Below are 12,068 nucleotides of genomic sequence, written 5' to 3' on the forward strand. Positions count from 1 at the left end.
AGATCTTCAATTTTGTAGAAAGAAAAAGAAAGCCAGATAAACATAGAAGAGAGAAAGGATGTAAGATAAAGATGAGTACAGGTGTTGAAAGACTACAAACACAATACAAGAAAGCTGGAAAAACACAGGCAAAGTGTTGGGATCCTTTTTTCCCTGTTGTATTTGTCCAGTGTTCCTGGTCTTTGAACACCCGAAGTAATCTATTTTTTCCTTCTTCATTTTTCTTGTCTTTATGCAGATTTATTCCGTTTTACACTTCCGCCATCAAGAATGAAGCTCTGTCAAGGTGGTCTCTCAGCAAGTGCTGATGCCCACCTTCTTGATGAAGCTAGAAAGCAGAAATGAGCTCGTTGGGGACTGAGAAGAAACAGATATAGATGACTTGGTACTGAAGAGGTGATAACCCATCTATTTGAAGATGTGGAGGTTGTCCATGTCATTTTTTGTTTTCATTAATAACTCCATCTTCACTTTCTATTGTTCACTTTCCCCACATTAACCTATCATTGTGTTGATCATATTATATGTTCCTATCTCAGTGTAATTGGAAAGTGCAACAGAAAGGAAAGACAAGAACAAGCACAAACAAAAAGAAAAAGAAAAAAGCCATATTTTTATGCACTGTTGTGCTGTAGATGAGTTGTCTCCAAGGAGAAAACTGACCAGCTATAAGTTCACCCCTGTATGTGTTTGTCCTTTAGAGAATCCTGTCTTCATACGTACATAGTATTACCAAAAGTATTCAGGGAAGACAGCTAACACGAACAGTATACAGTTAAACCTCATTAAGACGTTTCTGCAGGGAACAAGGAAAGAGGAAGTGTTAAGCGAGAAAATGTACTATTGAATACATAAATAAAAACTATCCAGCAGGGATATGGAAACACCTGGTATGTTTTTTTCAACATGACTCCATTTTATGTCTTGTATGTGCAGGTACAGTGAGGCTATATCCACAGTTTCTAAAGATGAGAGGAGAGTATTAAAACGTGTGAAAAACACAAGAGCAAATATGAAAAGCTTTTCCAACGGGGCTTAGAAAATAACAACACTGTACTGAAAGATGCAAAAAGCACCCAACAACAAATATGAAAACATTTGCATAATAATAGTATAAATGCATTAGTGCAGTTTACACCGTTTCTTTAACAAATGTCAGTTGGAGCCTTATATTTCAGACCAGTGGGTTATTAAACACAGTTTTCTGGTCACACTCATCAACCATGAATTATTCAGATGTTACACTCAGCCGTGTGCGAGAGAATGGCGTGGCTGCCATTTTGAATGTGGCAAAACTTCAGCTGATTCGAATCGAAACTCAAAAATGCAAGTTTCATTATTCATGCTGCCTCTATGTGTTTGAAGATGCGGTTGTGAGTCCACTTACTGAAGGATTTTAATTTTGCCTTCGTAAGTAGGCAATTTCATGACTTTTTCCAAATCCATAACTAGGCTATCATAAGACAAATATGTACAGATACGTACTACGCTAGTCTACTCCACAAGATTATGTTCCTAATTCGTATGTGGGCTATCAAGCAACAAATATTTACTACTCTTTATAGCACCACTGAGCACTGAATAAATTTCTAACTTCTGAATGAAATGTAAAATACAAGCACAAACAGGCTTACTGGGTTATTCAGCTAACAGACATGCAAAACTGAACATTCCTAAGGATTTAGCTCTGGTAGTGAATGAAAATGGGTATGGCTTTGAGAGGATGTCCGGAGTAGGGGTCTTGATGCGTCAACACCCCACAGAGCGATCGTTTGCTTCAGTATGCCAGAGGTACACACGTCTATTGCGCAGCACATCATCATAAAGTCTCTGGCAAAAAAAGGGACCAAAGCTTCGGAAAGTTTGAGAAAGCTCCATCCACAGTTTGAAAACACAACTCCTTTAAAGACCCAGATATATGAATTGCACAAACATTTCTGGCAGGACGGGAAGAAGAACTCCATATCGTTGACGTAAACTATACTGTACATATTATGCACAAAATTTAAGTGATTTGATAGAATCAGAGGATGTTCTTGAAGAACGAAACATGTCATTTTTTGTATATAATATGTGATTTTTACAGGTATGCTTAGTGTTTTAACTTGCATTTGAAATTGTTGTGTGTCTGACAGACTGGAAAGTTTTTTATTACATTTAATAAGTCGACACTGAAAATATGGTTCCTTTCTTAAGAAATTGCTTCACTCGTAGGAATAAGCTTTGAAAGTGTTTAAGCCATCATCAGTGATGAACTCAACCTTCAGAAATTGTCTGCCTTGTGAGTTTCTAGTCTCCTCGCCCAAGAACAAAAACAATTCCGCCAAGATGTTTGTCGAAGTCATCTGAATCGCTACGAGGAGGAAGGATATGACTTTTTATGCATTGCATTGCGACTTCTGATGAAACTAGGGTTCATCATTTCACCCCAGAGTCAAAACATGCAAACATGGAGTGGCGGGAATGAGGTCCAGCTGGCCCAATCAGGGCAAAACATGTCTTTCTGCTGGAAACGTGCTTGCAACTGTATTTTTCTTCTTTTTTCCTCCTTGTTCCTCAAAGTGAGGCTTACCCTGTGAAGTTAGGAAATTCAAGGCCTTTTCCCATTATCGTATAACTTTCCTGACCTGCCTCCTGTGCCAAGGGCTCTTATCTGTGTTGGAAATATAGTTCTTTTCACATGGGATAACAAAGTACATTTTCAGGGCTAGGAAAAGATATGATCATACTAAGCGCTAATAACAATAATCCATGACGTGATAAGTGAGGTAACTTTCACAAAGATTTAATACAATGGGAATCGGGACTTCAAATTTACAACATGTTAAGCAAGAAAATGTGTTCATGAGGAACGCACTAATGAGGTTTCACTGTATATGTATAGGAAACAGATGGAGAGCAGTGACACGCTGTGGATAGAGTACACGTAAAAATAATTTTAAAAACCAACACACAGGTCCAAACTTTTTGGCTGTGGCCTTTGTCAATGGAGGGTGGAACAAGAATGGCAGTGACCACTGAAAAGTAGATGCTGTTGCGAGGTAAAAGAAAGGGGGAGACACGGGAGACAAGAGAATGGATAAATGAAGTGCTTATCTAATGTTAAGGTCAGGTACTTCTCTAGACCTGAGCACCGGTTGGTGTTCAACTTTGGAGTCTCTTAATGGCAAAAGTGTGGCAAGGTCAAAGTAAATGCTGAAGAACTTCAACTGAAATTATCATTTATGTGGTTTGATGGACCCAAATTTGACCAAACTATGATTATTGCAGGTGCTGTGCTGGCAGCCAGACTGACTTCACTACCAATACTCCAGCCAAAAAAATATGTGGCCGCAGCAGTGCCAGCAAAACCCATAATATGGCTCTTTCAAACCACATTTGATGATATTTTCACAGTTTCCTTAAACATTTACCTCTCGTCTTCCCACTCCCTGACATGTAGAAATTCCGAAGCTACAGTGGACAAGAACTGGTTTTTAGGTCCAGAGAAGCACCTAGCCTTAACATTATAGAACTGGTCCTTTTCTCTGTTCCCTTGCCTCGCCAATCTCGCTTGCTCTCTTAATAGCATCTACTTGTCAACAACGATCACTCCCATTCTCATTCTATCCTACACTGATGAAGGCTGCAGCTGATCATTTTGGACCCACGTGTTCCCTTTACGCTTACTCTATCCACGTATGCCCACAGTATATCGCTGCTCTTTATCCATTTCCTACACATAGTATTGCCGAAAGAGTAGTTCATTAAATCTTATAGCAGTTTTGTAAATATCTAGCTGTTAAATGGATATCTCAAAAACATTTTAACACCCAAGAAAGTAGCTATCACTACGTAACATCAAGAACATACTGGTACCACAAAAGAAAAATCAATGCTAGAAAGGTTTTTATCCACAAGTACTTTGTTAGATAATGACTAATGATTAGATTTCATTCAATTTAAAACTGCTTGTATAAAATCTATAGAGAATATAAAAATGTTGAAGAGTAAAGACAAGATATTTTCAACAAGGAAAACATTTCATTACAAAATAAGTGTTAACAATAAAAACACAACAGTTATAGCAGCTTATAGCTTGCACATTATCTAAACTATATACACATATTTACAAACAACTGTTCTTAAAATACTAATAACCTTATTGTGACATGTCTATTCTCTCATGTGAAGGAACTATGTGCAGCGTGCTAGAGATAATTAAGATGAATCGCACAGTCATATGCAGCTTCTCCCATACTAGCCGTTAACGTTACAGCCCCCATTGAGTCCAACTCCTCGCTATCAATAGACTTGCCATTGGTTAGTACTGAATCGCTTCGATCCTGTGACAATGAACCATTTACTCCATTCCCCAGATCTCCCAGAGGCTCCAGACCGATGATCAGTCTAACAGGATCTGGTAACTGAGCTGCAGCCATCAACTGGTGATAAATTCCCTCAGCTTTACTGATTGTAGCATTCAAGTCAATCTTCAAGGACAGGTCATTGATGTGCTGTATCAGAAAGAAAACAGAATAATTTCTTAGTGTTTTGGTTAATATTTCTAAACTAACAGATAACTGCAAGTACTTAGATTATACAGTCATTGCATTATGAGAATTGCTAATACAACCAATCTGACTGTTACAATTCTTGTTTTATTTTCCACCTAATTCAATACATAAAAATGTTTATTGTCTCTTATTACAATACAACACTAACAGGGACATGTTTCGCTCGTTATATCGAGCATCTTCAGACTCATTTGAACGAATATCTCAAAGTTAAGTCTTTACACTGAACTTGCAAATAAACAATTTGATCATTAAAATTATTTTACACCAATAAAATATTATATGAAAGTTCAAAGTAAAGACTTAACCTTGAGATATTTGTTCAAATGAGGCTGAAGATGCTCGATATAACGAGCGAAACATGTCCCTGTTAGTGTTGTATTGTAATAAAATGTCCTAGTGACAAACATTTTTATGTATTGAATTAGGTGGAAAATAAAACAAGAATTGTAACAATTAGTATTAAGTTCAATACGGGTAAAAAACATGAAAATAGTCTTATACAACCAATCTGTACATAAGACTATTAACATAAGCTCCTGAGACAAAATCTTAGTCACAACCTCAAGAATGCACAGGGGTATGTCAATATGAATGGTGTCAAACTGCTACCTAGTGGTGGAGACAGAGCGGTGCGGAGCAGAGCAGTTGTTGTCATCACCCGGTTGTACTGAGTGAACTACTGTAGCAGCACATTTAAACAAGTTATTCGTCTATCCGTCTATTCAATGCTCTTTTCTCACAACATAACTGTTTTGCTGAATACTGAAATGTTGTTTTCTGCTAGAGAAGCCGACCTGCTCATTTCATCCTTGTGATACCTCTTGATATGCCACCACCCATCATGTAAATGCGGCTGCAAAATTTAGATTTTGCTTATTTTTTAACATCAGTAATTTCAAAGAACTGCCATGCATCAGACTGTTTTCATGGCATTTGTGGTACAAATTTCTGTAAACTTTTCTTTAAATTCCTTTAAATCTTCTAAAAACAAACACCATCTAAAAATGGGATTAAATATCAAACTAAAAGCACAATTATTATCTAATATACTTTACATTATCTAAAAAAGAGGAAGAAATAAAGATGCAAATTTTATAAGCACAGGTTAAATACTGGTACAGTACTCTTAAACATGTGTCGTGTGCTACACTGTGCTTTGGTCCTCCGCGAGTACTTGCAGCTGTAAGCGGAGGGGATCGGTGGCACAGTCTACTGCTACAACTGGATTAGTCATCGGTATTACTCGCTCCACTCCCAGTTCTACTGCTACCACACAGCCAGATAACCCTTCATCGCTGGTGTATGACTATGGCAGTGATGTGACACGAGTATGCAAACAGGTTGTACACAAACAACTCATCAATATGGCCTAACAGAAAGTCTTTCATAGTGCACTGGTACTGCTTGAAGCTCCAAGTAGCCTACGCAGTGGCCTTCATTACATGCGCTAGCCATGCATCTTGGTAGGTGTGCTAGTTACCAAGTATCAGAACAGTGGCTGGATCACCTTGTCTTTGGAAATCTTTCAAATCCAACAGGAAATGCTACAGTGTGCACAAACACCGAGAAGGAAACTGCATGCAATGAACATTTGCTCACAGTGGCACATAAAGTCGAGAGCAATGAAAGTCCAATGTAGCATTTCATCTACAAGGCGTGGAAAGTATAGTTGAAGTGGGAAATGGGTCCATGATTGTGTTTTCCGAATCATAATTTGGGCCCATTTATTCAGGTGGCTGATAATCATGCGTCAGAACATTCTCAGTGACCAGGTGTTTTCATTTATCCAACATGCTGACATTGCTGTGGAAACTATCATCTTTCAAGTGACAACTGCCATGTTCACAGGACTCAACACACGAGTATATGGTTTGAAGAATATTCAGACACCCTACTGCACCTGGTCTGGCCTGCAATGTTATCCCATTTGAATCCTATTGATAATATAAGGGACTCTCTGAAGCAGCGGTTGAAAGACAGACACTGGCATCTCTGGACTGGACTATGCAGGAATTATGGGATCTCCTGATGAGAGTGGATTCACCCTGATGTGGCATATTGGCAACACCACATCTGGGTGGTTATCCAGGCCAGAGGCTATGTTACTAGGGATTAGGTGTTGATATTTGTCAGAGGTGCTTATCGAAACTTTGGCAACATTAATGCTAATGCTATTTTAAAAATATATAGTATTAAACATTTAGGTCCCTAGAGAACTGTAATATGCTGGCATGGTAGAAAGTCGTGTTCATCACTGGCAAATAAGGGTGCAACTAGTTTCAAAGAAAGAAATGTTGCTCAATATTCATTTTGTCAACTGATCATAACATGCAATGTGTCTTATGACATACATGGTATGACTTCTTTGGTCACAGAATTGTTAAAACACAACTTTATTCATATAGATGTAGGTGTTCAAAAAGTTGTTGGTAAACTCAATACAGTAGAACCTCGATAATTCGAAATCGGTTAATTCAAAATCCCGCCTAATTCGAAGAAGCTCTCGTTCCCGGAAATATGAGATACAGTTTTGCATGTTATTTCAATTGTTTAATTCGAAATACGGATAATTCGTAATTCGAAGTACAATGTCGGCCCCATAACCGAAATTCAGACTTTTAATTCGAAACTGCCTTTACATTTTAAAACAATAGTACCGTATGTTACAGAGTAATTTCAACTCGAAATTTATCTGCTCCGCGTCATAATAGAACGCGCGTTCCGGAACGTGGAGGGGTAGCTTTCCGCACTTACACTCACTTCGGTGGGTCTACAGTGCGCTTCATGATTGCTAAGTTGAATGAAATCGGAACTCTTGTGTGTTCAACCTTTTAAGGAACGCCGTAATATTACGCAACATGCAGTGTGCGGGAAAACAGAATCAGCTAACACTGGCGATGCCGACAGTTGACGAAAAAAACGTGGCAAATATAATAAATTCGTAGGCACCGAACAATACCGGTACTGACATTGCCGGTGAAACTGCATTGCTTTACGGTATGTTAATGCGAGCCCAAACGGTCTTATTGTTTTAAAGGAGAAATTGCCAGCCGGGAAATCGTACAGTGTGAGGGATGGGGGTCATAGTAATGCGTTGCAATGCACATGGAAGCGAGATACTTTATTCCCTCGTCATAGGAAACTTCGATAAGCCACAATGTTTTAAGAGCGCCGGGCACTTTCCATGCCAGTACAAAGCATCTATAATAAAAATGCAAACAGTAAAGAAATCCAAAAAATAATGCATTTGCACAGGGGAACCGGCATAATTTATCCTCGTCTTTGAATTGTGCGATTTTTTTCTTTCGCTGCGTGAGGTTATGTTTGTCAGTGATTTATTCAAGTGCATTATTTTAACATTGTAAATGCACCTTGTTGGATACATTTCGGAAATAGTTTTTCCATGGCATTTGAAAGGTTTAAACTGTGAATCGAGGTGATTGCATGTATTAAAGGTTCTTAGAATACTTCGTGGCGCGGCAAGTGTTTACATTTCTGAAGTACGAGAGAAGTGCCATGGCGGGAAATCGTACAAGGATAGAGTCATAGGAAAGTTCGATTTTAAGGGCATCGGGTACTTTCTGTGTAAATACAAGGCATCTAAAATGCATACAGTATTGTAATCCAATTAATAAAGCACTTGCACATGGGAGCGAGCATAGATTTCTCCTCGTCTTTGAATCGTACTTTTTTTTTTTTTTCGTTGCGTGAGGTTATGTTTACCAGTGAGATATCCGAGTGTATTATTTGAATACTGTAAATGGACCTTCCTGGATACATTTTGGAAATAGTTCTTTTTTCATGGCATTTGAAAGGTATAAACTCTGAATCAAGGTTAAATGCATGCAGTAACGGGCCTTAGAATATTTTGTAACGCGGCAAGGGTTGGTACTTCTGAATTGCGAATTGGCGGTTAATTCGAAATCACGTAATTCGAAGTCCGATTTTTGAGTCCCAACGACTTCGAATTAACAAGGTTTTACTGTAATGCTACACGCATGTGTTTGAGATGCTTTGGTCATGTTTAGGAATGTTTAAAGCATTGAGGAATTTTGTTTTGTGAGGCTACCTCATACTTTGCAAGTACAGTTTATTTACGCAAGTGGATACATGGCGACTGCTAAGGTTAGGAAATCTGTTCCATGCTTCAAAGAAGGTGATGCATCACAATTACTCTATTTGGATTCAGATAGCAAGTTAATGGATTGTATCAAGTCCAGTGATGATCTTTTAGTGGAAAATGCATCAAGAGAAAGTGAAAATGAAGAAAAAAGTGGTACTGAAGTTGTGGATGTGCATGCTGGTGGTGACTCATGTGGGAATGAAAGTACTGAATGGTGTAATGTAATTGCAGTGCCTAATACTCAGCTGTTTACACACCAAGAAAGCACATCAAGGAAACCCATCAAGTTTGATGAGTTTCTGATATGTTTCTATATTATGAATAAATATTTTTGTTCAGCACTGTGTTTATGAAAGTGATCAAATTGGTTGACAATATGTGTTGCAGCAAGCATGTCTTATTTGGCAGGGAATGTGTTAATATAGCTTAAGCCATCATAGTAATCAATTAAGTCTTGTTTCTAACTTTCTATTCATGAACTGATTTGTATTTATATCATATTGCTTGGTTTTCATGACCAGGATAGTAATATATTGATTTCTGACAATTCCTTTGCTTTAACAAATTAGTCATGAAGATATCACCTACCTTAAGAATTTCTGTGAATCCATAGTTTCCTTCCATGATTGTCACCTTCTCTGTGTCTAATATAGCAACACAAAGGAGAAGATGGAAGTTCGGACATGGGAGATCAGTCCAAAGTACCTGTAACAATGTTATTTATTTTTTAAGAGTCTATAAAACTACTGACCATATTGCATAGAAAATTATTCTTGTGGGTTCCTAACTGCTGAACCACTTTTAAAGACATCTTGACTTATCACCACACTATCATCATCCTTGTTGCTGTAGTAAGACAAAATGGTAACACCCACCACAGAATCACCTTTTTCATCTCATAACAATAAAACAAACATCTACACATACTCTCTTGTGACAGCTCCTTCCAACAACTCCAATGCAAGAACTGTTCTGCCTTTTACAAATATTTCGCCTGCATACCCAGTCTGCACAAACACAGCAAAGATCCACTTCCTCTCAGTGCAATGTCACTGGTAAGTACTGCCTCCTGTGCTCTGAGACTCAACTACCATGAACAGCAGACCCAGATTTGAACACTAGACAGCTTCAAATTCTCTTTATCTGTTACCAGCGTCTACCAAACTGTCACTGGGAAAACAATACCACCATAGTGATTCACTTTACATTGCTCACACTTCAGCGCTGTCCTATTCAACCATTCTCAAACTACACATATGCGAGCGCGTGCCCATCATTCCATTTTAAGCGACGGGTCAGCAAAAGAGACTTTTCCACCAGTTCCAGATTCTAAAAATCTCCCCCTCCTCTTCAATGCTTTCCAAGGTTATGTTCTATCTGTTCACTGTCAGTTTTCACCAGGTCCTTGTACCCGAGTCTTGGTCGCCTTCTTGGTCTTTTGTCTCCAAGTGTTAGATCATACATTTGTTTTAGTAATGTGTCAGCATACATCCTCAAAACTATTCACCCAAATTCAACAAGAGTTTGAATTAATCTACCCCAGCCCTATAAACAGGATCTGTCTTAGTTCATATGGCTACAAAATGAATACTGACTACCACGATGTGAGCTGGGCTATGCAAGAATCAGGTGGTTTTTTTTTTAAGGGAGTCATACTTTCCAGTGTCAACTTTGCTAGTTGTTTTAAGTCGCACCGACATAGATATGTCTTATGGCGACGATGGGATAGGAAAGGCCTAGGAAGTGGAAGGAAGCAGCCGTGGCCTTGATTAAGGTACAGCCCCGGCATTTTCCTGGTGTGAAAATGGGAAACCACGGAAAACCATCTTCAGGGTTGCCGACAGTGGGGCTCGAACCCACTATCTCCCAATTACTGGATACTGGCCGCACTTAAGCGACTGCAGCTATCGAGCTCAGTAAATGTAACTTAAAAGCTCTTCAGTCTGTTAAAACACATTATAGTGCGTATTTTTATCCCTTGTTTAATAACGGTTTTTACAGGTATGTTGTATAATATTTAGATTTAACTAGTATGTTCGGCACACTGAAAAGTTACAGAATCAGTGCCTGCATTTCAACAATGAAACAAAATCTTTTCACAGTTTTAGACTCCCGACTGCACAGTGAAGCTCTCCAGAGTACATGTTTTACTATCATTTGCACATACTAGCTGCATAGAGATGGATATGTCACACATGACGTTCTCACAGAAAAGAGCTCCTCCTCCTAACAATCTGAACTACTGCCATACATTCGTGGACCATAAAATGTGATGAGGTTGCATCTCTTCTCCCAATATCTTCCCCTGGATCACAAGCCATAATATGTGGTATAACTCTTCGTCCAACAGAATACGACCAAAATTTCCAGTTTATGCTCTTTGACAGTGTTCAGTAGCTCTTTTACTTTGTTAATCCACAACAATATTTTTATATTAAGTCATGTTTATCAACCCTAGATATTTTCAGTATTCTTCTATATAAATCCATTTTTCAAACAAGTCAATGTGTCAGAGTACAGACCTCACCTCCATATGGTTTTACAACCATTATACAGTTTTTGGAGACATTGTGGTGCCAGAATTCCCAACATTTGCCACATGAGTCTTTTAACATGCTGGTAAAACTACTGACATGACGTGCCTCAATTTGAACATCACCAAATTGAGCCAGGATCAAACTCGAGAATGTTCTACCATCCAACCCCTCAGCCAGGTTAAGTTACTGCAACTACACAGCCTAACTAGCTTTCTATATATTTTAAATTTGCATGGCATTTAAATCCTTGGTGCATCCCTTCTCAGAGAGACTCCTTGGAGCGTGGCTAGCATCTGCTATGTAACAGGCAACAAAAAAACTACAAAGCATCTAGCATTGAGAAAGGACTGTGGGTCTGATGGGCTTTTGTGTGTCACGGAAACCTCCCCATACCAAGTTTCGTTACTTATCCTTTTGTAATGAAACAACAATCAACATTTTTTTGTCATAATAGCGTTCTACAATTACCAGCCAATTGATTACCTTCGTTACTGCACACAAGTATTGGTTTTATTAAGTCTTAGCAAGTTTAAATTTTCGGGGTTAACATGCCGGAGATTTTTGTTTTAAAATTTACTTTACGTCGGACCGACACAGATAGGTCTTATGGCGACAATGGGATAGGAAAGGGCTAGGAGTGGGAAGGAAGCTACCACGGCCTTATTAAGGAATTTTTCTGGTGTGAAAATGGGAAACTATGGAAAACCATATTCAGGGATGCTGACAGTAAGGTTCGAACCCACTATCTTCCGAATGCACGCTCGAAAAAAGAGTCAAATCCTATGTTGCACGACTGTCTGAAGAGAGCACATGCTCAGTTCAACCAACAACATCAGTTCTGAATCTCTG

At 38.6% G+C, this 12,068-nt stretch overlaps 1 protein-coding gene across 3 annotated transcripts in view; it reads right to left on the reverse strand.

Annotated features, from left to right (window-relative positions):
* The window catches only part of Tbc1d15-17 (TBC1 domain family member 15/17), a 115,687-nt gene that overhangs the window by 41,115 nt on the left and 62,504 nt on the right, over positions 1–12,068 (reverse strand). Inside the window, exons 10-11 of one of the 3 annotated variants that reach the window (XM_067154061.2) lie at positions 9,271–9,387; positions 4,298–4,496 (exon numbers count right to left, since the gene is read on the reverse strand). In XM_067154061.2, coding sequence (XP_067010162.2) covers positions 4,298–4,496; positions 9,271–9,387 — 316 coding nt within the window. Of the gene's footprint in view, positions 1–2,608; positions 4,497–9,270; positions 9,388–12,068 lie in introns of those variants that run through there. The other 2 variants (XM_067154060.2, XM_067154062.2) reach the window with 2 other exon arrangements.

The sequence above is a fragment of the Anabrus simplex genome, chromosome 9 (genome assembly GCF_040414725.1).
Source record: "Anabrus simplex isolate iqAnaSimp1 chromosome 9, ASM4041472v1, whole genome shotgun sequence".
NCBI classification, from domain to species: Eukaryota; Metazoa; Arthropoda; class Insecta; order Orthoptera; family Tettigoniidae; genus Anabrus; species Anabrus simplex.